The 26,372-nt window shown below is 38.4% G+C and overlaps 3 protein-coding genes across 3 annotated transcripts; 1 reads left to right on the top strand and 2 right to left on the bottom strand.

Moving 5' to 3' along the window:
- Nucleotides 1-270: 270 nt before the first annotated feature.
- On the bottom strand, nucleotides 271-12,056 carry LOC109991249 (flotillin-2). The gene is made up of 11 exons (XM_020643510.3): nucleotides 11,779-12,056; nucleotides 10,023-10,104; nucleotides 8,785-8,875; nucleotides 8,554-8,677; nucleotides 7,970-8,088; nucleotides 6,326-6,439; nucleotides 6,111-6,230; nucleotides 5,458-5,672; nucleotides 4,212-4,395; nucleotides 3,246-3,395; nucleotides 271-2,326 (listed from the first exon to the last, which is right to left on the bottom strand). The coding sequence occupies exons 1-11, from the start codon at nucleotides 11,825-11,827 to the stop codon at nucleotides 2,288-2,290; spliced, it is 1,287 nt and encodes a 428-aa protein (XP_020499166.1). The 5' UTR covers nucleotides 11,828-12,056; the 3' UTR covers nucleotides 271-2,287.
- Nucleotides 12,057-13,232: 1,176 nt separating this feature from the next.
- Nucleotides 13,233-20,583, top strand: LOC109991218 (rhomboid-related protein 4-like). The gene is made up of 8 exons (XM_065960658.1): nucleotides 13,233-13,425; nucleotides 13,788-13,943; nucleotides 15,739-16,033; nucleotides 16,694-16,826; nucleotides 17,902-17,990; nucleotides 18,711-18,767; nucleotides 19,307-19,453; nucleotides 19,584-20,583. Exons 2-7 carry the CDS (start codon nucleotides 13,800-13,802, stop codon nucleotides 19,324-19,326), a joined length of 738 nt encoding a protein of 245 aa, XP_065816730.1. The 5' UTR covers nucleotides 13,233-13,425; nucleotides 13,788-13,799; the 3' UTR covers nucleotides 19,327-19,453; nucleotides 19,584-20,583.
- LOC109991235 (solute carrier family 35 member F2) lies at nucleotides 20,582-26,182 on the bottom strand. Its single transcript, XM_020643495.3, has 8 exons — nucleotides 25,973-26,182; nucleotides 24,836-25,011; nucleotides 24,026-24,153; nucleotides 23,596-23,755; nucleotides 22,701-22,857; nucleotides 22,563-22,615; nucleotides 21,966-22,120; nucleotides 20,582-21,021 (listed from the first exon to the last, which is right to left on the bottom strand). The coding sequence occupies exons 1-8, from the start codon at nucleotides 26,080-26,082 to the stop codon at nucleotides 20,722-20,724; spliced, it is 1,239 nt and encodes a 412-aa protein (XP_020499151.2). The 5' UTR covers nucleotides 26,083-26,182; the 3' UTR covers nucleotides 20,582-20,721.
- Nucleotides 26,183-26,372: the final 190 nt, after the last annotated feature.

Raw genomic sequence — 26,372 nt, 5'->3', positions numbered from 1 at the left:
TGGGAAGGACCCGATTCTGCATTTAGGCAGCAACGGCCAACGCCTGTGCGATAATCCCCCCCGCCCCCTCTCCCCGGAAACGCGATTTAAGATTCTGTTTTTTGTTTTTTTTTACTCTCCACAACCGGGCAAAGGTTTTATTTAAGAGGCAAGTTAAATAACACAAAATAAAGGAGTTATTCCGTGTTTTTCCTCAGAAATAATAATAAATGATCAAGATATAAGACTACCAACAAATAAAAGACTGAAATAAAAAGCCTCCAAAAACAATTATGACTCAAATCTCGTTTTATTGTCTCTTGAGAGATTACATACCAGTAAGTGTGTGTCTGTTGATGTAACCTGAAGCTTAGTCAGGAGTATTAAAAACGTTTGCGGTGTGAAAATGGCCCCAAAAATAAATAAATAAAATAAATGATGGCATTTTGGATTTATTAGAACGACATTTCTCTAGGAGTGAACCGGTTAGTCTGTGTACAGGAGGATGACATGCAGCAAGCGCATACAAGAACTCGTGTTTGTTTGAGACACACAATGTACATGTTGTAATTAACATTAGGAAATAACTTAACTCTGTCATCTATACAACGGACACATTTAAAGCTGATCAAATCAATGGTCACAGTAAGTCACAGAATGATACAAACATAAATCAAACTGAGGACGGGCACAATAATCAATGTTAACAACAACAATAACAGTCGTCTGTTAATTCTGCGTTGGTATTCTCATACTGGCTGTTTCTTCAGCCATATATAAAACTACTACTGTGTTTGATGTGTCAACCGTTTTAGATACGAGGTTCAAACTAAACACATTTTCATTTTAGCATGAAACACATTTCATAGGAGGGAGTCAACTAGTTATGCCCCCACAGTCTTTTCCCTCTAAACCTTTGACAGATAACTGCCACAGATCATTTTTACTGCTGCACTGAAACTTCACATTAAGTGTACTAAAGCGCCAAACAACAGAGCGTTTTGAGCATTTACAAACAGTGATATCATGGCTTAATACAGATGAAAAATAGTTTAATAGATTAAAGAACTCTGCTTAAATATCCTTCTATAACTGATGTCACAATTTAAATAAAAATAAATAAAAGAGGAACAAACATCAAACAGGAACTGTGTTTCTCTGACAAGTGTAAAACGTTGATTTGTTGACACACCCTGTCAAACATGATTTAGCATCTAAAGTTTAGCATCTATAGAATGAAATTAAACATCAGATAATCTATGACGTTTGCTAAATCCTTTTCATACAAGTAAACTTAAACTGTGATCTATTCTATTTGGCATCACTGTTTGTTTCATTTTTAGAATCTATTCACATGAAACTTTTTTCCACAATATAAACACATTTTAACTCCAAGCGAGCCGTTTCTTCAATTGGCCCTCTTCCTGGTGATTTTTTTTTCTTCCAACAACAAGGAACCTTTTTTTTTACCTAAATTAAGGCCCACACTTTTTTTTAAACTTACATTAAAATGTACACAAAATATTACAGGACCAAATTACATGCCAACTATATCAGCACATGAGCTGAAACTGCCTTCAGTCGTCTTGTCAGCATGTGAATAAACGTTGTATCTATAATGCCTGCAAGCCACAGTTTGTAGAGAATGAAACTTCTTGCAAAGGAGCCGACAAAACTTGAACAATGAAAGGGCTTCTATAAAGACTGTGAGCACCTGTTACATTGTAAAATGAATCACTGAGACATAAATTAACCTGAATTACGGCAAAAGTTAAAATACAACATGTGCAATACAACAAAAACTCCACAAGTACAATAAAAATATTCAGATTATCAAGGGAATGCAGATGTGTCATAAAATAAAGAAAGAGGTATATAAATCAGCAAAAAGGCCGAGAAACACGCCTAGGTGTCTGAAAAAAGAAAAGGCCTTGATGTACAAATATCAAAGAGTATGTGTTAACATCTGCTGTCAGTCACCAGCTGGATCGAACCTGAGTGAGTGTCAGTAGGTATAGCAAACAGCTCTCCAATTCAATGACATTTCATACAAATGGGCCAATATATATTTGAAAATAATAATAACAAAAAAGGTTCCCATGTTCAAAACCAAATAAAAACATTGTTGAATGAGCAGCAGTGCATGCAGATATTCTGGTCCTGTATAAAGTAAGGCACCAGAGGTTTCCAAAATTCACTTGGTATACAGTATATATACGTATAAAACAACAAAATTCTTCAAGTGTATTAAAGGCAGTCTATCAAGAGTGCATACAACAGTTACTGAAGTCATGTGGAGTCACTGCTCTCAGGCTTGAGTACCGGCCATTTTCTGCAGCAGCGGGATCTGTTGAGGAAAGAGACATTCATTCAACCTTTAAGTGAAACGCTGAGACTCCAGTACAAGCCATTATGAATTATCCACAGGTAAGATACATGCCTTCAAGAACTTAAAATTCTTCTATTCATAGTTTTTGAACACATAAGGAAAACTGCTGCACAAATACATTGTACAAACGTGGGCAATTTAGACAGTCTGAAAGTGTTTGCTTGAAATGTTTGATGGATTGATTCCTCTCCTACACACCTGTCATATGAAATAGATGTTTTAGCTGGTTCTCTTCAATATCATAGTTTTAATGAATGTTGCGATAAACACAGTTTCAAACAGTGGTGATGGTGATCGTTAGGATGCTGATGTGCAGCAAAATGCATCATTTGAGACACAATCTTTATTTTTATTTCTTAAAATTGACCACAAAAGTGAGACTGCTTTGAATGCCAGATGTCAAGTCCAGACATAAAGGACACATTTCAGTGGTTCAGTTTGGTGGTTGTGTGGACCCCCACTCAGCCTGTGAAAACAGCTGTTTAAAGTCATCAGTGTCTCTGGAGGAGGTCGCTGAAGTCTGAGAAAAAATGACGAGGCTTTCATGTTTATGTCACTTCTTGCACTTGAATTGGAGGTGTTTAAAATGTGGGCGTTTGCTACTCGAATAAGGTCAACTCAAGACAGTAACCCCTGATGTCTCGAGCTGGATGGCAATGAACACCAACGACAAATGAAGGTTTGTGTTTGTATGATACGTAAAATGAATCAGCACTGTTAGAAACAGAATCATATTCAAAAAGCAGAATCGTGCAGCTTTTCAGTCTTTGTTTAAAATCATACTTTAAGATTTGATTAAATACTTGAATTCCTTAAATCTTAACATGATGTCGACATTTACATTGTTATAAATCTATACACCGGTAAGGTTACTTACCTTTGACAAGTCCACTCCTGTGAGGGCATTGACCGACACAGGAAGTTCAGCCAGAAGACGGTTGACCTCACCCGTCACGCGGCTGCCCTCCCCGCTCAGGATGACGATCTCGTTGGTCTTGGCTAATGGCGCTGCCACTTTGGAAGCAATCTGCAAGACACGGTGAAAGTGTTAACTGTAGGCTGGAATAATCAAAATCTAAAGTTAGAGATCATGTGTGACATGAGTCATAGTCCCATGAGTTGTGAATTGTTAAGCTGAAACTATGTTGTCATGCTGACTTTAGCCTCAGTTTTATACTTCATAACTTGGGGAAAGTATACAGGTGAAATGTTAGGGACTTTCATTGCATGCATCACAGGAAAGCATTTCAACAGTCACACAGACCTGCTAAACGTTCCTCTGACGCTCCAACACTCTGTCTGCTGTCTCCTTTGTCAAATCTGTCATTTTCATTTAAATATGTTTACGCAGCCTAGAAAAAAATACCACTTATACTTCATAACTCGGGGAAAATTACTTTTCAGTTTTGGATTGAGGTTTGAGAGCTCAAAAGTGCTTCACAGCTCCCTGGGTGATTATGTTGTAGGATGCTGGAGGGATTATGCTTGTCAAATACGTTTATTTAGACAGAGCCAGGCTAGCTGTTCCCCCTCTTTCAAGTCTTTTTGAAAGGCTAATGTTTGATTGCTGTTGCTTCATTTTTATGTGACAGGGGTCACGTAAAGAAAGCCAATAACCCTATTTTCCAAAATACCAAACTAACTCTTTATTGCTAATGCTCCGAAATTAGAACAACTAAAGACAGTTTTCAATCTAACTTAATGTGCACACTTCCTTCTGCAAGGAACAAACCACGGCGCTCTAAATGAAGTTTCTTACACAAACCTACAGTACAGGTGATCAGAGGAGTGTGATGCATTCAGGAACTTTTACGGACACTTGGAGAACCCCTCCATGGTTTACCTTGGGAAGAGCCTCGAGGACCAGGGCAGTCTTAGCTGCCTCTCCGTACTGTTGATAGGCCTCAGCCTTCAGTCTCATCTTCTCAGCCTCCGCCTTTCCCACTGCTTCAATGGAGGAGGCCTCAGCCTCTCCGATCTTCCTGATTTTCTCTGCCTCAGCCTGGGCGATCAGCACAGTCTTGGTCCTGGTGGAGGGGAGGACACTCAGATTAAAATGAATACAAATGTTTTCTGCTTCAACATAAAAAAACATACTGAGTTTCAACTGGTTCAAATGTTGTAACAAAATGAAATACTTGAGGCATGGTCATTCAGTTTGTAAGGATGCAGACTTGAAGGTTCTGTTTTAAGCCAGGATGACAGATAATCATCCATATTCTAGTATGTCTTTAACCAATAAAGACAAAACTCTAGCAGGAACACAGTGTGATGGTGCTAATCTTTAGCTCAAGATCTCTGACATCCTTTTAGAGCACATTGAAACACTACAGAGTTTGTCGATCAATACCTCATAATTTAAAGGCTACTCTCTTTGCCCCTTACAAGGCCACGAACAACCATCAAGTTTCCAAGTTTGTGAACATGATTGTATTTCTTACCGCTGTCATTCATTGTTTTGGTGGTCTGAAGACGTCTAATTGTTTCTCACACTCTGATACATGTTTGGATCTGCTTCTCTGTCCCTCTGCATACGTGCAACCGATTATAAAGCAGATTTTCTCTAAGGTTTCATCTGAGACTAAATCTCGTCTGCTGCAGTGATCTGGAAGTTATGATACCTCCGCCGCAGCTTCTCTCATATTATTGGCCCCTCAACTGAAACACCTTCAAAACTATTTAGCCCAAAGCCAACCATGCGATTCTCAGTGATGCCAATTTTCTTAGAAGTTTCTGTCAAAAAATGTAACTGTTAACTGCCTTGAAACAGCTTAAAATACAGAAATATTCACCAGCATGTTTCAGACCTGAAAGACATGTACTGCGTCTTCTAGTATTTCCACTGCCAGATTCTTCTCCTCCACCTAAATTGAGGCAGCTGAGTTATTTTGCTCATGACATGACCTCTGGTCTCTACCAGATGTTTCAGATATTTACTCCAGTAAGTTTACTTTTAAGTCACTAACAGCCTGCCCTTTCTTTAAAAGCCCCGGAGGAATGAGGATTCTCTTTGTAACCTTCTCTTTCCACTAATTGCTCTTACTAGTTGAGGAGGCTCAAGTTGTTTAAACTTCGGCGTTCTCACTCACTTATGCCCCTCAGCCAGCTGCTGCATCTTGTAGGCCTCGGCCTCAGCCGGCCTCTTCACAGTGGCAATGAGCTCCTTGTCTGTGCGGTCGATCTCTTTCTCCTCGATAGTGATCTGTTTCTTCCTCTGCACCACTTGGATCTCAATCTCCTCCAGGCGGATCTTCTGCTGCTCTTTGGCCGCCTGCAGCTCGTAGGCCAGCTGGGCCTCTGCTTTCTGTAAACAAACACAATTTGCTTGAAACTTAGTTACAATAAAATACAACCCTTTTGTTTCCCGTGAGTATCTTTTAAATACTTCAGGTCTGAATCGCTCCTTTTTTGGGGGAACTAGTTTGAGCTACTCTTCCTTTTAAAATGTTGGCTGAGTAAAGTATTCAATCTCATGTATTTTGTTTCAAATGTTGGGCTCTGTACTATTATTCCAGATGGTTCATGGATCATTTTAAACACATTTTCATTTTTGGCATTTTGGAAAGTTCACGTCTCTCCAAAAATGTGAAACACATTGCTGCCTGTCTGCACAGAGTTTGGTTTAACTGCTTGAGTTAACAATGATGGGATCACTACTTGTAAACTGCAGGATGTATCTATATCTGACTGATGACCCTGAACATTGACTACATATGTAGAAACTAAAACCTCATGTTCCTACCTTAGTATTGACTTCCTGGTTGAAAGAAGCTTTCTGCAGCTCCAGTTCTCGTTTGGAGTCAGCCATCTTGGTGTCCGCCTTGAATTTAACGTCCATCATCTCCTTCTTACATTCTGCTTCCTAGGAGACGATAAAGAAGAAAAGCCGAGTTCAGTTGTTTGTTGTGGTTGTGAAATACATTTCACAGACTCCCCAATCAGTCAGAGCCTCCTTACCCGTATCCCAGCATCCCTCTCTGCCTCAGCAACACCGATGTCTGCATCTCTCTGGACAGCTGCAGTCTGGGTCTTCCCGAGGGAGCTCAGGTAATCCAGTTTATCATACACGTCCTGCGAGCGGAGACAAACAGGTCAACTCAACTTCAACTCCTGAATACTGACTCAATGGGAACTGCAATGGAACTGAAACACATTTAACCAAATGTATTTTAGCAAACATGAAGTTAGGCTATGACAGATGAGCATGTTCTCTATATCATTGCTTCCCAACTTGGGGTCCACACCCCCTGGGGGGGGGGGGGGGGGGCACCAAAGATGTCAAGGGGTGCACAAGGCTATTTCTCCTTTGTGTTTACATTTGCACATTTAACTAAAATCATGACAAAACACTTAATTCATAAAAAGAAAATGGATCTTTCTTAGAAACAAGGAGGGGGGCTCCTAGGAAAAAGGTCAGGAACCACTGCTCTAGAAAACCCAAACAAATGGACACCTTCTATCAGTGTACAGCAACAGCTTTTAAAAAAAAAAAAAAAATTGTTTCATGCACATGTAAAAGCAAAAAGATCTTCCATTTCCAAGCTATCTCATTCTGACATCACAGAAACCATCTCATCCTGGACTAATTGATGTGATCGAAATGGACACTGGGTTTCCAGATAAGCACTTTGGTTAGCCGCTGTGTCTGCACCATGCTTCAATTAACTCCAATGAACAACAGTTAATTCTACAGGCTGAGTGTCCTGCTGACAATAATGAGACACATGAAGCATGAAGAGAAGACTTCTCTAATGAGCAGGAGCATCCAACAGCACATACAAACTGTTTGTATTTGTATGATTTCCACAGACTGTGCAGGGAGTAAACACCCACTTTATTACTCGTGCTGGCTCTTGATAGCAGATCATATCTCATTAAGAAAGAAATGGATGTAACAAAGCGCTCACAGTCACAGTGATGCACTCGCAGCTGAAGTAAGTGTGCATCAGACTAATGCACTGAACAAGAAACAGAAACCATCTGATCAGCTTCGAGAAACGGATTCACTACACAAAGAAGAGGAGGAAAGAATTGACATCATTGCCGAAAAGATTTTAGGCACATGATCATCAAATGGAGCAGGAGATTTAGTGTGAGTGCCTAAATGTATTCAGTAAAGCTCATGGCTTTGTAGTCACCAGGAATGTGCTTGTACCAAAACATTGTTTAGACTTATTGAACACTGAACAATAAAGCTTTTAATACAGCTTTCCTGGACTCAAAACTGTGAGCAGAAGCATAATTATGATTAATAGTTGAGGAGACTTGAATGGAAGTTATCCTGCAGATCAGTGTCTGAGTCTTTTAGATGGCATCATGCAGAGGTGTTTTCATGATCTTAAATGCTCCCATTCTCTCTTACTTAAAGTAAAGATCCTGCAACTGTAAACACGCTGTTCTTCAGGAGTTCAGCTAGCTAAAGTTAGAATAACACGTTTTAGTAATAATGCTTCATCTTTTGGCCTTCGAAGCAAACATTGAAACATTGATCACATAGGACTGTCCCGATCATTTTCTTCATAAAGGAGAGAAGAAGAGATGAGGCTCCCTGAGGGTCATCACAAACCCGTTTCTACAGACTCCACGACGCCTCCTACCCACCTTGATGGTAAAGCTGAGAATCTCGATACCCATCCTGCCCACATCTGGAGCTGCTACCTCCCTCACCAGTTTAGCAAACTGGTCCCTGTCCTGATAGATCTGCTCTACAGTCAAGGTACCTGCAAAAGTGACACACATCATGTTAGACACAATCTAACTAAGACCATCAATTGTTGATAAATGTTTGAGGAAAGACTATCCCAAACTATTTTTATAATCAGTTAATTTCTTCACTGAGTTTGAAGAAAAGTTAGCTGAATACCCCAGCCTCTTCTTTTTGAGTATTGGCTCTGATTTATGGATCAGCAAGTAAGTATTTTTTAGTGTCAGACAGTTGGTTGGACGAAAGATGGATCTAGAAAACTTTGTCTTTGGACTCCATGGAAACTTAAATTGATTTTTTTTTACTCATTAAAAAAAGCTAAATGACAAATCGAGAACAAATCAGCAAAAAATAACTAATCTGTAGATTTGGCTTAACTGCGGTTCTGTAAATCACTTACATGTTTCTATACATGTCATGAAAACAATTAACCAACTTAATTATGGATAAAACACTGCTTACGTGGAATGAATGATCGTACCAAGAATAGAGCGCAGATGTCCCTCCAGAGTCTGCAGAACCACAGCTTTGATGTCCATGACCGATTTCCCCAGGAACTGCTCACAAGCTACAGCCAGCAAATCCTGCTCCGTCATGACTTTCACCTAAAGAGACACCGAGGCAGAGAAGGGGTCAGCTCATCTGGTGATGGACCAAACTCTCCAAGTCTGGGAAGAGTAACATTTTGTCTTTGTAACATTTGTTGTGTTACCTGAGCCACGCCTGTGACGGTGATGGCGACCCCCTCCGCTGTCTCCACATCCTCACATCGTGGCTGCAGAGTCATGATCTCTAAGCTTATCCTAAAGTGAGGAACAAAACACAATCATTAGACCACGAAGAGAAGAATATAAAACAATTACAGTAATAAATCAGACTTTTTGACACAGGTCAACATGAAAAGGCCAAAAAGAAATCAGTATTTGCATTATTCCACTTTAAGTTACTCAGGATAAGAATGCCAAAATTTTACACAAATTACATTTGAAGCATTTTATGAATTATTGTTTTATGAACCACACTTTTTTCTATTTTCTTTATAATACTGTCACTTATTGTGTAATGAATAAAACAGCAGAGACAGGATTTAACACCCTGCCTACCCTCTCACCTCCACAAACCTGTGCACAGACTGGCAGCTTGTTTGTGTCATCTAATTTGTTAATCAAAACTTTTCTATTGCCAAGATAGATAAGATGTGTTTGATTGAGTTTTTTTTTTGCTTTTTGACTATTTGACAATCCCTTTAGCTCAGGTGTACGGCCCTGCTAAAGAAGGAAATCTGTGGTGACAACACCTAAATGCAGTGTCCACTTACAGCTGTGTTTGTTTAGCTGCAGTTTACAACCACGACTTAAATCCAAGTTCTGGACAATAAATCAAAACTATACTCAGGAAATGAGGTAATGGAAAATTTCACAAGCCCAGCCATGACCTGTAGCAGCACTGAAAGAGCAGTGCTGTGGAATAAAACATAATCTATGTGATAACATTTTAACCAGCCAAAGACAACTGCTGCTAAAGATTAACCTGAGAATGCACTTTTCTTGTGAAACGGAAAATTGAAGAGAGCTGAGCGTATTCATCAGTCACACTGATAGCTTAGAAAAGGAGAAAATATGTAGGGTGAGAAGGACAAAGACCTCTGCACCGGTTTAAAGACACATCTTTAACACAGTGAGTAATACTTGAAAGGATATTTAGTTTTCATCCTCCACTTGCTGACTGACAACCTTAACTGAATGAAACTGGCCTCCTGGTGAATTTTCAATACAACAAAAGTGGTTTGTCTGAAAACCTCATGAGTGGGAAAAGATGGCTTTCCCCTCGACTAGTCCACTTATCTGTGGTGATTTGCACTTAACAGAAACTATTTCAAGGAGCAACTGAAAGGCCAACTCCACTTCAAGATAAAATAAAAGGACCCCTCTGTTTGTACAATCTTGTCACCTTTGAGTGTCCGAGATGAGACACCAAGCCCAGGCCCAGCCTCCAACGGCGTAGGTCTTCATATCAGGGCCACAACAACCACCTGAGGGAAGAGACAACACACATTGATCAAATATCTATTTCATATGACCTTTGCATTGGATTTAATATAAACTCACTACTAACTGAACACTCAAGAGTCGTCTTATTTAATCAAAGGTTTGTTCACTTTAACTGAGATTGTGTCAATAACAGCATAGCACCAAACAAAAGTCAATATATTTGTGGCTGTGCCAATTTGGTGGCTTTAAATGGATTTAACCACAACATGCAGCTGAGTGATTGTTGAATGCATTGCTGTCATTTCTCTCCTCTCCAATCTTGATATCTGCTTTTTGTATTCGTGTGCAGGGCAGCCAGTGTTTCTCAGATCCCTGACATCTTCTCAGATCCATAGCTCTACTTTACAATGTTTGCACTACTTCACAGTATTATTGACTGAATGTACAGTAAAAATGTCATTACGACTTTAAATCTAATTTAAATAAAACAAGAACGCTACATCCTGTAACCCTGTTACATGATTATTCAAAGATGATGAATTTTAAATGCCTTTTTCTTATTTTTAATGCTGTTTGTTGATGATCTGTTAAAAGGGTTGCCTTGGTTTTCTTTGTATTTATCTTCTTTCTTTTTTACTGAGTCTCTCCTTATTAATTACGCCTAAATCATTTCTCATGATTGTTATAACTTCTCCAAGAAACAAACTTACTGTGCTGTACCTTTGCAAGAATATAAAATTGGAAATATTGTAGATAGATAGATAGATAGATAGATAGATACTTTATTGATCCTGAGGGAAATTCAAAGCATCCAGTAGCAGGTTACAAAGACGTACATGACATGAAACGTTTGTTAGCCGCAAAACCGACCTCCCCCACCCCATACATATATATTAACCTGAATAAAGATTTAAAGAATACCTCTAGATGAAACAAACTTAAACTGTGCAATTAAAAATAGATTTATACAAGAAATGTACATAACCCGTGCAGGGATAAAAATATGTGTAGGACCTATAAACAGTTGAGGAAAGAAATCTGTGATTAGACCTGAATATAAAAAAAATAAAAAATAAAAAAATTAATATAAAAACTTAAATTAAATAAAAAAAAATTATATATATATATATATATATATATATATATATATATATTCTTTTTTTTTAAATAATTAATTTTTTAAAATAAAATAAAAAAAAATTAAAAAAATAAAAATTAAAAAAAATAAAAATTAAAATAAAATAATAATAATTAAAAAAAAGTAAAAAAATAAAATAAATTTAAATAAAAAAAGTGTTGACCTTGTAGTTCATTTACCAACTATTGTACTAGCTATCTTTGTGCTGCTACTGATCTTTAAATATCTATATAATTATCTCTTAATGTCGCTATATTTCCGAGGCTCAACACAGTTTATTATTGACAGCTTCGTTGAGTTAATGATGAGCAAACCCTGTCAGGTGTAACATCACTGGGGGCCTAAATGAGGCGACAGGCTGCTTCCAAACGAACACAAATAAATGAAGAGTAACTTATAACATAAGCGTTTGAAGTCTTTTAACACAGTTCTAATTTACAACTCCAGACGACAGCCCTTATAATCTCTTAATACCCGGAATTGTTGAAAGATTAACGAGCCACGGTAGAAACACACACTGGGTAAGAGCATCAGTTCAGGTTAGCTCTGTGTTAGCTCAGTAAAGATGAAGACCCACCGGAAACCACCAGAGCTTCGTTTGGTCCCACAGTTAAACAGCTCCCCATCTTCACTCGAGATAGCTGCGGAATCGATAGAGATCGGTTATATCCTTTAAGGGATGATTACAGTATGATCCGTTGTTTGACTTTGATCGGTGTGGAAGATTGTTGAAGTCCTGGACGACGAGAGCAACAACAGCAGCCCCCGCCCCACCTAACGACGCCGCACTGACAGAGGTGACGTCACGTTTGATAACACTGAGGGGGGGCGGGGTCAGAGGGTTAAGAAGCGAGCTCGACCATCCCCGTCCGTCACATGACACTCAGAGCACAATGGTTGACCTAAATCTACAATCTGTTACTTCCTTTCTGGCTCAAGTTTTGTCACCCAAAGGAATTATTTTGAAAATATTTTAAAACCGGAAGTAAGGCTATTTTGGTTCTTCAATAATGACGCTAGCTTTATGTATGTAGTTGGCTGCAGTCCTCCACTGTGACCACTAGAGGGCAGCAATGTTCAATATCTGAATACATAGAGAGATTATAAGGAACACAGTAAGTTAATTTAATTTAATAAATATTAATTATTGAGCTGTGGAAAAGGGGTAGGATTAAATAAGTTTTATACTTCTTCCTACTCCTTCTCAGGCATATCAATTGAATATATGTAATTTTCTTTTTCTTTTTTTGTGAAATAATTTGTTTTGTTTTTTGTTTATTGTATTTTCGTGCTTTTCATTTTGTTTTGTATTTTTGATATGTTTGATTTTATTTGATATGTCGGAAATAAATTTAATCAATCAATCAATCAATACATGGACACACTACAAACTTCATCATTATGGAAAGTTTGTCTAGACCATAAACCTTCAACTACACATTTTACTCAAGATAAAGTTTAGTTTTGAGTTTAAAAAAAAAAAGAACATTTAGAATAAAGTATGAACAGTATTTAAAACTTGGATGAAGATGCTCAAAATCATTAGCCTCTCTCCTTTTCCCCTTTGGCAATCCTCTATTCCCACTGTATGTTTTATTTTATTTTTGTCAGTAAGAGGCAATTCATCTAAGACTTCAATAAGTCAAAGGGGATTATCTGATAATAATAGTATTACCTAAAATGAAAATAAATAGTACAAATGATAGATAGAGAAAAAAAACGTAAGTCTAGTAAAATAGTATTTTAAACGTAAAAGATTCAACATGTTTATAATACATTTAGCAATAATTGAAATAAACCAATATTCTAATTATATTTTAAATATAAAATGCCAGCACCCCCTAACCTTACGACTTGAACTCCCTCTTCTGGTCATACTACAACCTGTTTAATTCATCAAGTAACGTCAGTGAGGCAACTTTTCCGGTAGAGACTTTCAAAATAATTTACCCGAAAAGGGACGAAATGAGACGATGATAAAGAAAGCTATTATTTAAAAATGTTGGCCACTGCCCTCTCGTGGTCAAATTGGGGAACTGTGCCACTTTAAAAAAAATCTCAGCTCTGCAGTTAGGTTTCGTTTTTAATTCTCTACAGGAGTGCACTGGCAGACACAGGACAAAAACATACTCCAACATGACGGAAAGTTTGCCTGACTCCACCCATCCATCCATTTTTCTTCACAAAACAACAAGAACTTTAACACCGGACACGGACAATCTGAGTAAGTATGAATAAAGTGTGCATCAATTCAAAACTGTTTAACTTGGTGAAGCCTGTTCATTTAAGTGTTTGCATTTTCTGTCTAAATTAACTTTTGTGTTTTATAACAATTGAACGAATGAGGAAGATGAGTAAGCACACCAGGTATTTCCTGATGTAGTTTGACGATTGTAGATTCAGATGCTGTGATTTTTTTTTAACGAGCAGGGTGGTACAGAGCTTGATATTTGTGCCATAAAACATGATGGAGTTGGTTACAAAAATTACAAAAAAAAACTGTATAACATTTATTGGACAAAAGGTTGACGAGTCTCCACCTTCACCAGATTAAACAATGTTAAACCTTTAACCATCTCTCCACAGGGTGTTTTCAGTATGCAGAGGAGTTTCCAGCTGGGTCTGCTGCTTCTGATCGTCCGGCTCTACCAGGAGGGTCTGACCAATATCCCAGTGGTCACCTTGACCTTCCTGTTTTTCAATGTGTATAATTACATGTTACCTGTTGCTCCGCTGGTGCAGGTAATCAACAGCTTGATATGAGGAGCATGTCTACTACTAGAAACTCTTAGTCTTCATGTTCAGACTGATTCTGGTCCTGAACAAGCTGCTTCCCGTGTTTGTACCCTTAGCTGTAGTTTTATATTTTGGATGGATGGATAAAAGAGTTATATCAATATTTATATCAAAAGATATAAAAAGGTGATGTATCACCCAGAATATCTTACCTTTTTTACATAATTGTAGCGATGCCACATTATTTTTAAAATTTTCAATGATTTTATGTAAGTTTAATTATTATTGTTATTATTAATAATAATAATAACAATAATAATAATAACAACTTTATTTATATAGCAGCTTTTAAAAACACAGGTTTACAAAGTGCTTTGACAAACAGCAAAAACAAGAACAAACTAAACCAAACACAGAAGAACATAAACAACAACAAGAACAAACAAATACAAAATACTAAAAATAATTAAATACAATTCAACAGAAAAGAACCCAAAGTGCACGATACCCAACAGACATATAGAACCCGACCATCACAAGAACCATCATAAGAACCATCACAAGAACCATCACAAGAACCATCATAAGAACCATCATAAGAACCATCATAAGAACCATCACAAGAACCATCATAAGAACCATCACAAGAACCATCATAAGAACCATCATAAGAACCCAGGAAACACAAGAACCATCATAAGAACCATCATAAGAACCATCACAAGAACCATCATAAGAACCATCATAAGAACCCAGGAAACACAAGAACCATCACAAGAACCATCATAAGAACCATCATAAGAACCATCACAAGAACCATCATAAGAACCATCATAAGAACCATCATAAGAACCATCATAAGAACCCAGGAAACACAAGAACCATCACAAGAACCATCATAAGAACCATCACAAGAACCATCATAAGAACCATCATAAGAACCATCATAAGAACCCAGGAAACACAAGAACCATCACAAGAACCATCATAAGAACCATCACAAGAACCATCATAAGAACCATCATAAGAACCCAGGCAACACAAGAACCATCACAAGAACCATCATAAGAACCATCATAAGAACCATCACAAGAACCATCACAAGAACCATCACAAGAACCATCACAAGAACCATCATAAGAACCATCAAAAGAACCATCATAAGAACCATCATAAGAACCATCACAAGAACCATCACAAGAACCATCATAAGAACCATCACAAGAACCATCACAAGAACCATCACAAGAACCATCATAAGAACCCAGGAAACACAAGAACCATCACAAGAACCATCATAAGAACCCAGGAAACACAAGAACCATCACAAGAACCATCATAAGAACCCAGGCAACACAAGAACCATCACAAGAACCATCATAAGAACCATCATAAGAACCATCACAAGAACCATCACAAGAACCATCATAAGAACCATCACAAGAACCATCATAAGAACCATCACAAGAACCATCACAAGAACCATCATAAGAACCATCACAAGAACCATCACAAGAACCATCACAAGAACCATCACAAGAACCCAGGAAACACAAGAACCATCACAAGAACCATCATAAGAACCATCATAAGAACCCAGGAAACACAAGAACCATCACAAGAACCATCATAAGAACCATCATAAGAACCATCACAAGAACCATCACAAGAACCATCACAAGAACCATCACAAGAACCATCACAAGAACCATCATAAGAACCCAGGAAACACAAGAACCATCACAAGAACCATCATAAGAACCATCATAAATAATATACAAAATGATCTATTTTTTTTCAGGTCTGTTTGAATATCCAATATGTGTACACGTTTAAAGAGTGGAGCCGCCTCCTCCTGTCTCCCCTGCACCACCTCAATGATTGGCACCTTTACTTCAACATGACGTCCTTCCTCTGGAAAGGAATCTGGCTGGAGCGACGTCTGGGTGGAGCCTGGTTCCTCTACATGCTGTCCGTCTTCTATGTGCTCACAGGAGTCGTCCACCTACTGCTGCAAGCCTGGCTCCTTGAAGCCGTGGTGGACTCGAAGGATCCACTCATGGAATTTATACGCGAGTGTGCTGTTGGCTTCTCAGGTAATGAGACTATGCTTTAAGTCAGGTCTTTTACCTGCTTTTTGTAACATAACAATGAGTAAGATCTTCTACCTGCTTTTTGTAACATAACAATGAGTAAGGTCTTTTATCTGCTTTTTGTAACATAACAATGAGTAAGGTCTTTTATCTGCTTTTTGTAAAGTGTCTCGAGATAACACTTGTTATGAGTTGACGCTATACAAATAAAAATTGATTGATTGATTGATTGAACCTTTTTGTGTTCTTTAAGATTTTATTTTTATTCAGTGTTGAAAAAACTGTGAATTGTGAAGAGACACATTTCTCTTATATTCCAAAATTGAACATGCATGAAATAAAAAATATCGATCAGTCAATTAAATAATTTTCTGTTGAATTAGTTATTCAATTAATACATTTTCTGACTATTAAATGATGATAATAACGATAATAATGATCAGCCGAAGCCCTTAAACATTTAGAAATAACAAATATGAGTTTGAACATTTATTGTTGTTTTAATAACATGTAAAAGTGTCTAATGAGTTGAGTTGTTTCTTCTGATTACATATATACTGACTCTCTCTGTTCTGGTGATATTTATTTTTTCCTATTTTTTCCAACCACCCCATATAATCATCGCTGTGTTTCTGATTCTTCTCAATTCAAATCTGTTTGTAGGGGTCGTGTTTGCTCTGAAGGTGGTCAGTAACCACTGTGACCCAGGAGGCGAGACCTACGTGTGGACGATTCGCGTGTCCAACCGCTTTGCGAGCTGGGTGGAGCTTGTGCTGCTCTATCTGATCGCTCCATGGTAAGATCCTGCACCAAGTAATGGCCAGTATTTTCCTGGGGCACCAACTCAACAAAACACGCTGTTTTTTAAAGTTTATTAGTTCACACTTGAACTCAGCGTACAGAAAGTAAACTTAAAGATGTTAGTGTGCACGTTAAACTGTAACTTCATCACAGGGAAAAAAACCTTTATAATAAATAAAGGTTTTTTTGCAGATCTTGCACTGCACATGTTTAAGGAGTATCTTCTAAAAAAAATATCTCATCCTTCATTATTTTAAAGGTCACATATTATGAAAAATACACTTCACCATGTTTTTCTAACACTAATATGTGTCTCTAGTTTGTCTACAAACCCCCCAGTGATGAGAAAAGTCCATCCTGCCTGCTCCACTTTTCAGAAAATGTGTGCTCAAACAGGCCGTTTGGAGATTTTCCCTTCATGACATCACAAAGGGCAGTAGCCCCTCCCCCAGGTGGGTGACACTCCCACAGCTAGGTGTTTGTTCTGCCCTCTTAGTCTGCCTTCTCACCGTAAACAATAGGACATGGAGCGAGAAAGCCCGAGCCAACCAAGCCCTTTCAGAGAGGGGGCGTGGTCAGATACCACTCATTTACATATTTAAAGGTACAGACACAGAAACAGCCTGTTCTGAGCAGGGTTGAAATAGAGGGGTTTATAGACATGATCAAATACAGGATCAGAGTGGATTTAGAACAAAAGACTTCACTTATTTAAATTGGTTGAAAAGAAAAATAACATGTGACCTTTAAATGTTTAACAACTCACAGTGAACCTTTTGTTCTGAAAATTGAAATGAGGCTGACTCAGCTGTTAGAAACTTCATCTGACACCTTCCCCGCGGCAGAGTTAACAGGCATATAAAATGTTAAATAGAAACAAAAAGGTCTTGTTTGCTTCTTCAGTTCATAAAGAGGCGTCTGTATTAGTGTCATTCTGTTTCATTTAGCTGATAAAAACTCTTCATAGGAGCTTTGGGTTCAAATGTTGTGATATTATCCTCCAGTTCCAGTAATCTACACTGGAATAGCATACTGTGTACTGTAGGCTGTTTTTCATTGCTTTGCTTCAGGACCTCTGTAATCGCCAACCTGGCAGGTATCCTGGTGGGTCTGCTGTACACTGTGGGTCCACTGGAGACCATCATGAGGATGTGTGCAGGTCTGGAGATTTATGTTTGTGTCTGTGTGTTTCTTTCTTAAATGCATGTTTGGTTTATATGAAGTTATTGTCAGCAAATATATAATTTGCAGCTACTGAGGGCTCATGTACACTTCATGACCAAAAGACATTGGGAACCTGATCCATCACATCTTTAATTTCCCCCACTTCACAGTAGGCACCACTCTGTGACTTGTCCTTTAGACTGATGCATAGTGAACCATGAGTCATCACTCCACAGAACAGGTTTCTGCTGCATGCTTCACTCTACTCCACCCAACATTTGGCAAAACGCTCTATGACGTGAGGCAGCCATGCAGCGCCTGTGCCATGGGAACATGTTTCATAAAGACTTCAACACATTGCATGAACCTTGTAGGGAGTGATGAACGCATGAAAGTTCATTTTTATGCACGTCTCTTCATCAATCGTTGTCCTCTTTCTGACTGACTGAGGTGTTGTTGCATTTCGGTTAATAGCTGAATTGCTGAAACGATGGCATCCTGTGATTGGGCTGCATTTAAAGACACTGACCCCTTTATGAACCATTTTGAATTGTAAATATGTGTTTGTGCAGAGCAATGAGCTGGATTGTAAGAAGCGACATGAGTGGGGGTGTCCTCTGACTTTTGTCCATAAAGTGAATCTGAATGTTTATAAGGAAGAGCATGATAACAATGCTGTAAATATTCATTGCATCCTCTGGTTTTTCTCCATCAGTTTTTGTGTCATCCCTCAGACCTGATCAACACATAAGTTCCTACTACAGCTCTTCAGGTACGACACTGTTCAGATTTTGTGTGGCAGTTATTCAAACACAATCCTGCACCACTCTTTGCAAGGAGGCACAAAATTCATGTTTACTCTCTGTTACTGAAAGACATCCTACTCACACACAGGCCTGAGTGACACAACATGCACAAACCTATGAACATGTATTAACGGAGAGTGGGCGGCACACAGGGGGTGCTGCAGGCAGTTGGGGATTTGCTGTCTGAACACTCTGAAGCACTAGACCAATGACCATTCTTTGGTCTGCACTTGATTTAATCCGGCATCCCTCTGGTTCCCATCCCAAAGTCCCTGCGGACTGAGCTAATGCATGCTGAGAAAATGTGAGATTTACCCAGATTTAACTGATCATTAAATTATCCAAAAGGAAGTAAGTGTCAAATAAAGTATGAAAAACTGGGCGAGAAAAAGTTTTATTTCTTGTGTATCTTAATTATTTTGTGTCCGTGATCAAGGAGTTCACAATAAATGATTAACAATCATAAAGTGGATCTGTATTTACAAGTGTTTAAATGTGTGTTCAGGTTACAGTGGGGCGAGATGAGAAAATCCACAGCATGCAGATTATAGTAGGAGAAATTATCCATCTGCTGATAGAGAACCCGATATTTCAGGAATGACAGAGGCAGAGCAGATAGACATGGCGATCCGAAACAGCATGAATGAACAAGGTAAGAAATATCTAAACAGAGAATGAATGTTTGTCGTCTTGTTGCTGAACTAAACCCTTTAGTCTGAACAGTTTAAAATGACTGTCAACACATGATGAGAGAAAGAGAAAGAGAAAATTTCATTTTAAAGGGCGATCCAGGCAGAGAGACTTTCAACGCCCTACTGCGGAGGAGGTGGCACTGGAGGAGCTCAGACAAAACCGATTGAGGAGGTTGGAACAAGTTTCCCAACAAAAGAGGAGAAGAAGAATTTAATGACAGACTGAGAAGACATTTCTACATCTTATATCTTCAGTCTCTTATTTTCTTTTTTATATCCGCTTAACTTACTTCTTGACATCTGAAATAGACTCATTTGCTTCTCTGCCAAAATCAACCCTCAAATATTAGGATGACCACCAAAAAAATCCTTTAAAAGTTTTTTTTTATCAATGTAAGAAACCTTAAAGGATCACATTTTTTTGATCTCAGGAAAACACTGACAAACAATATTTTACCCGCAGACTGAGGAGCAGTACTGCAGATCATTTAAGCGTGCCTCATGGTTTGTTGTTGTGTGTTTACGATATATTTTTGCACAATAAAGATGTAGGCCTACTTTTTACAAGATTCTGCCTGTTGCAGTTAAATGGTTCATTGCTGCAGGATGCTAGTGAGTGTGTTTACTACATGAGTGCTTAGACTACAAAATCCTCTGAATGACATTTTGGCTGCAGTCAAAATTGGATCAAAATGTAGAAAAATACAAAAATGCCCAAATGCCATCACAATATGTTACATGTTCACCCATTTTGTATGCACTGTGTGAAACTGTATATAGAAACATTTTGATTATCTATGCACTGTGTACAATGTGTATTCCTGCTTTGCTTTGCTTCATTGTTTCTTTTATTGATGTAAACACTGAAAATGTTTTCTTGCTGTGGGATCAATTTATGTCATCTTCAGTAATAGATCATCTTTTTTAAAACATCATCTTGTGTCGTCACATCCATGGCTAAATACATGACTACATTAAATAACCATTTGGCCAAAAATCAAAACAATCAACACTATATTTCCATTTTATTGTGACGGTCCTATCTGAGGATTTATGAGCAAAAACAACAATAAGAAAAGCTTCAAACGTCTGTGACTGTTTGCTTTTATTTGTACTTGATCTTTTATTTCCCTTTGTCCTTATTAATCTGTATGTACATTACATTTCCATATTATAAAAGCAATAAATAAATGTATATAAAGATATAAAATGTGACATATTGAAAGGATTACATTTTAGTGCTGCGTCCAACATTTACATTATCTATCTTTTTTTGACTCGTCCTCATCTCCTCCTTTTCTCTGTCCCCTCGCTGCTCCTCTCTCTCCTGCGCCTCGTCCTCCGTGGTGATCCTGACAGAGACTTCCTGTTTTTGGATGCCATCCTGAGTGGCCACAGTGTTGTCATAGGAACCTTCCTCACTGATGGACGAGGAAGGGGAGGTGGCAGGCTGTGGCGTTGGTACAGCGTTAAAGGTGACGAAGCCGATGAGGATGACCACCAGCGACACTATGTAGAGTCCAGAGAACTGAGGCGGGGGGCAGAGAGTTTACAGGTTTGATTATTATTATTCTGGGAAGTTAATTCTGTTGTAATTCTTCATATTTATCTGCTGACATATTCAACTCAAATATTAAATCTCAAAAACTTTTTTTTTCTGACCACTTGGGGGCAGCAGAAACAAGCAACAAACACAACAATGACACAATGCCTCTTAAGTTAATACTTGTTACTTTTCATGACACATCCACGAGTCAGAGAGGAACATTATCAATCAGGTGGAGCTGTCTTTAGGTCCAACTGAAGAGATTACCTTGGGGTGCTGGTAGCCTAGTGGTTAGTGTGTACGCCCCATGTACAGAAGCTATAGTCCTCCAAGAGGGAAGTTCAAACCTGACCTGTGGCTGCTTTCTCTCATGTCATTCCCCACTCTCTGACTCTATTCAATGTCCTATCTCTAAATTAAGGCATGAAAAGCCCCAAAATGAACCTTAAAAAAGTCAAACATTATCTTTAAATATCTCTATAAAACTGACAAATAATTAAACAGACTTTACTAGTCTTGATCTGTGTCTGTCTATGGCTTTTCTGGTCGGGTAACTTTTTAAAAACCTTTTCCTTCCAGAACTTCTGCGGCTGAAAATGACGCTGTGCGAGGTATGACAGTCAACCCAAACACTGTGTGGTTATGCTGGCCAGTCAGCAAAAAATAAAGTAATTAAAAACTTTAAATCCTAAAATGATCTTTCTGTGAGACAATCCAACAACAATGAAGCACATTACATTAAGTAGCTGTTCTGGGTTCTGGCCATAAGACCTGATCGGGTTTTTTCAGAAGTCCTGTAATCATTTATCAATACTGCTTTGTCTGTTTAACATTCAGCAGGTCACTATGACCCAGAGGGTTGGGATGAAAGAAAAGTGTTAAAGTCCGTGTGTGTTTTTATGACAGCTCTGTGTGTGTCCGCTCACCTTGTACTGGAAGAGGAAGATCCCACAGAAGAGGCTGAAGAGGTCAGCAGTGAGCATGGAGAGGTTGACGGAGGTGGCGCTGCTCAGCTTCATCACTATCGGCATAAAGCTGTACAGAGCATACATACACAACCCGAAGGCAGCGAACAGGAGCCCTGAGAGGAGAGACACAACAGGATCAACACATCAACATTAAGGAAGCATTGTTCACCTTTAGAACCAGGGTCAGTTAAGAACAGGATTGATTTAATCAAAGATTGCAGATTTATTAAGTCGCTTAGCTGTACAAGTCAATTAACCATTTTACCCTTTAGTTAGAACCTTATGAGAATGAAACCAAAAGAGGCAAAGGAATTCCTGGAAATTTGAATGCAATTGTTTTGCAATAATTTCCTTTCCTGCAGCAATACATACTGGTTGTTTTATTTGAGTTTGTTGCTTTTTTTGTCCTGTGATTGCAGGATATATTTTTTATAGAAACTTTTCATGTTACAAAACAAACATCGTCTTTTGTTGTCAAATTATAAATCGAACCAGAGAGGCAAAATCTTTGCGTGCATATTGAGCCAAATGTTTATGTGGTATATGAGAACTTACCAACTTGCCAGCTCCACTGGATGTTAGCAATTTCATTACGTTCCAGGATCACCCTAAGGAGAAATAAACAATCACAGGTAAAGTAAAGTCATGTCGAAGGAGTCATAAGAATAGTCAGATCCACATAAGCACGCTTACATCTGAATGGTGCTGATGACTGTGCTGAACAGGCCGACCATGCCCAGAAACTCCACCCTGCTCAGGTTCTTCACTGTGTACTCCTGACACACGTTAGACACACCGTACAGAGCAGCACTGAGCAGCACCAAGCCGTCTCCTAACAAGATGTTTGAGGCTGAGGAGAGGAGAGGAGAGGAGAGGAGAGGAGAGAAGAGGAGGGGAGGAGAGGAGAGCAGAGGAGAGGAGAGGAGAGGAGAGGAGGGGAGGAGAAGAGGAGAGGAGGGGAGAAGAGGGGAGAGGAGAGGAGGGTAGGAGAAGAGGAGAGGAGGGGAGAAGAGGGGAGAGGAGAGGAGGGGAGGAGAAGAGGAGAGGAGGAGAAGAGGAGAGGAGGGGAGAAGAGGGGAGAGGAGAGGAGGGGAGGAGAAGAGGAGAGGAGAGTGTCAAAGCTGTGATCAAACATTTTTATATTATCACAGTTTATCCACATGGTTTGGTCTTGAAATACATTTTCCTCTATTTATTTATTTTTTTCACACACATTAAAGTGCATAGGATGGAACATAACTTTTAGTTAATTGAAATTAAATTGGGGCTCATTGCTGATTTTTGATGCATGGGTCTAAATTGATCAAACTTGTTCAGACTTGTTCTTTTCATTTAACACAACCAGAGATATTTTATTTTCAAACCTAAGCCTTCCTAATCCCTAACCCCGTCTGACTCTACGGATCACTTCAGGACATTTATCAGACTTTGCACACTTTCCTTTGCAGCCATAAAAGATCTGACATCTTATATGTATTAGTGATACGTAAAATGTTCACATTTCTCCCTTTAGCTTCATAAATTCAGACACTGAACACTGAAAGACGGGCCTAACAAATGACAGCCTGGAGAAAATGTGAGTTCTTACTGGAGCCCTGGTCTCGTCCAGACAGCAGGTCAGCTCCCACCATGGCCCCCACCCCGAGGAGACAGATAAAGACGGCTATATAGTGGACCGGCCTGTAGCGTGTCTTCAAAAACAAGCGGGACAGAATCATCAGGACTGGGACCACAAAGCAGTCCAGCAGCTGCAAACAGAAATAAGATATTATTTAACAAAAATGTAATAGAAATAATTAGAAATACACACATTTTATTTCACGATGAAACTAATAAATAGTTTAACTTTTTTTAGTTCAAAGTAATAACAAAGGGTGAAAAAAATCTGTCCTGATTTGAAACATTTTAAGAAGCTTTAAATGTAATGACATTTTTTTGCTTCAGTGAATAAAACTTGACTTAACGCCTTGAAATTAACTTGACTCTATGACATCCACACATTCACAGCCTGCACCCACCTGAACACTGGTGAGGGTGGTGTACTGGTACGCTTTAACCACAGCGTAGTTGGCTTCAACGTCCACCAGGCCCAGCAGGAGGTACTTCCACCATCGCCGCTTCAGAATCTGTAAGATATTGCCATCCCCTGCGTTTTAAAGGGAACACCCCTGAACTTCAGTCACACATCTGTTTGTTCAAACACAAAGCCCGAGGACAGTTTGATGAAAGTGAATCACTGCTTTCATCCATCATCTCTGTATGATCATGTGATTACTGGGAGAGCTCCAAATTCATTTCCCCATTTACAAAAAAGTAACTTTCTTGTCATGGCATATCTAAAATAATGGTTTTCTTGACTTAATAGTTAATTATATTATATTATAGTTACATTTTGTCAGTATACTACATGAGTCAAAGTATTAACAATGATCTTTTTTTAGTACAATTAAAGGAACTCATGTGAAGAACAAAGGCCTGCGAGTGTTGAACACTTAATTCATAATATGTGTTTGTAGCTATGTGTATATAAGTGTCCCAAATTAATAAATGTAAATGAGCCTGCGTTTGCTGCTGGACTGATCGTAAGACGTGGAATGAAACAAACATGGAACCTGCTCATGTGAAGGCATCTCACATTTTCTGAACTTTTTTGTAAAAGTAAAACCCAGCACGGCTCTCTCTGTACATCACACTGTTACATTATTTTATAGAATTTAAGCATAAGATTTCAAATTTGCAATTCAAATGATACAATCCTGACAGCTAGAAATACATCATGAAGTATTTCTCCAGTGCATTATCTCAGGTGTTAAGAGATAGATGTTCACCTGTTCTGCAGATCAGCATGGTGGTGTAGGTGGCACACAGCAAAGTGTAGTTCAGGAGGCTCTGCAGCATCGGTGTGTTCACATGGAAGTGTGTGGCCAGGTACTGAGAGGTGACCGCCGTCCCACAGATGAGAACAGCCAGGCCCTGACCCATGGCCAACGTCTTGGCCAAGTGCCTGAGGGGGAGGAGGGAAGCAAATCTTTAAAGTTTTTCAATATTCTTGATAGGGAATCAAAGGGGGAAAAATGTCTTACAAAGGAAGTTCTGGCATTTTATTTGTTTATCCACTTTTTTTTCTGCAGAGTAAGATGAGAAGATTGATAACACTCGTATTGGTACAACAACAAGGAGCTGGGAAAGTTTGCATAGCACAAAGACCAAAACAAAAACTATTTGTAAACGTTTTACAATGAGAAAATTTGTAAAAAGTTTTTTTTATAAATCATTTTTTAAATTTAAAATCTTGTCAAAGCCTTTTTTGTTATGCTCTTTATCTTTTTGTTCAAAAATCTAACTTATATTTATTTTACAAATGGGCTCGACCATACAACACTTCTGAACAGCAGGCCCTTTTTCCCCTAAAACCACGTGGCTAGTATGAATGATCTGTGAACTACAAATAATTCATGATCAACCAATAACATGCAAGGAATTTATTTATTTGTTGTTATTTACTAAATTGGAGGTCATTTATCCCGTGCAAAGACGAGAAATTCTCTCTTAACATAGCTTACCTATAATAAGCTTGCCTGACCTAAACTTTTTAATGTTTATACTGCTGAGGACGTATCACTTAAATCCTTATCTTATCTGAAATGATAGTATCAATCCCAAAAATACTCTTATTTAAAGACCCATCGTTTGGAAAAGTATTAAAGTGTCAGCATCAAAATTAACTTCAAGCAACAAAGCAGCAGAATAAATGGACTGATTCAGAAGAGAGTACTGTACAGGCTAATTATATAATGAATTACTGATGCCCTCATTTTAAATTCTGAAACTATAAGGTGGATTTTAAACTAATAAAAGTTATTATTCCTACATCAGTAAAGTAACAGCCGACTGTACAGACAGATTTTCTAAGTTGACGGCTAATTTCTTCCTCACAGCTCCTGTTATTTCATCTGATAACTTACCAGGTGAAAACTTCCTTGGCATTGAATTTCCTGATCCTCATCATGAATCTGCTGCTTTGGTTCTCATAACTCGTGTTCCCTAAAGTCTCTTCTGACTCTTTAGTATCCATGTCTTCACACGGCCGATGGAACAATCCTCTGAATTTAAACTGTCGCAAGCTTTTAACTTCTTCACTTTTACATTTCAAGAGCTGAATGATTAACTGAGTCAGAGGACAAAGATTACTCTTTGACTTATCAGTGTGAGTGTGAATAATGTGTTTAACAGCCTGCAGCACTTAAGAGAGATAAGAACTGACAGTGAAAGACACATTTAAAGGAGTCATCACTGTTCTTCTTCTTGTGTTCACTCTCGTTAGTTATCTGTTGATTAGATAAAATCTCATTTTGGAGGAAAAGT

Source organism: Labrus bergylta, chromosome 11 (assembly GCF_963930695.1).
Source record: "Labrus bergylta chromosome 11, fLabBer1.1, whole genome shotgun sequence".
NCBI lineage: Eukaryota > Metazoa > Chordata > Actinopteri > Labriformes > Labridae > Labrus > Labrus bergylta.
Note: the sequence above shows the minus strand (reverse complement) of the source record. Positions and strands in the feature narration are given on the sequence as shown.

Excerpts from the sequence above, each read along its gene's own strand:
- LOC109991218 (XM_065960658.1), top strand. The coding sequence starts at position 13,800 with ATGCAGAGGAGTTTCCAGCTGGGTCTGCTGCTTCTGATCGTCCGGCTC. Across the intron at positions 13,944-15,738 it reads CTGTTGCTCCGCTGGTGCAG|GTCTGTTTGAATATCCAATA; the intron begins GTAATCAACAGC and ends ATTTTTTTTCAG. Across the intron at positions 17,991-18,710 it reads CATCATGAGGATGTGTGCAG|TTTTTGTGTCATCCCTCAGA; the intron begins GTCTGGAGATTT and ends TTTCTCCATCAG.
- LOC109991249 (XM_020643510.3), bottom strand. The coding sequence starts at position 11,827 with ATGGGGAGCTGTTTAACTGTGGGACCAAACGAAGCTCTGGTGGTTTCC. Across the intron at positions 6,231-6,325 it reads AGAGGGATGCTGGGATACGG|GAAGCAGAATGTAAGAAGGA; the intron begins GTAAGGAGGCTC and ends ATCGTCTCCTAG. Across the intron at positions 3,396-4,211 it reads TCCTCGAGGCTCTTCCCAAG|ATTGCTTCCAAAGTGGCAGC; the intron begins GTAAACCATGGA and ends CGTGTCTTGCAG.
- LOC109991235 (XM_020643495.3), bottom strand. The coding sequence starts at position 26,082 with ATGGATACTAAAGAGTCAGAAGAGACTTTAGGGAACACGAGTTATGAG. Across the intron at positions 23,756-24,025 it reads CCACCCTCACCAGTGTTCAG|CTGCTGGACTGCTTTGTGGT; the intron begins GTGGGTGCAGGC and ends TTCTGTTTGCAG. Across the intron at positions 22,121-22,562 it reads CCAGTGGAGCTGGCAAGTTG|GGCTCCTGTTCGCTGCCTTC; the intron begins GTAAGTTCTCAT and ends CTCTCCTCTCAG.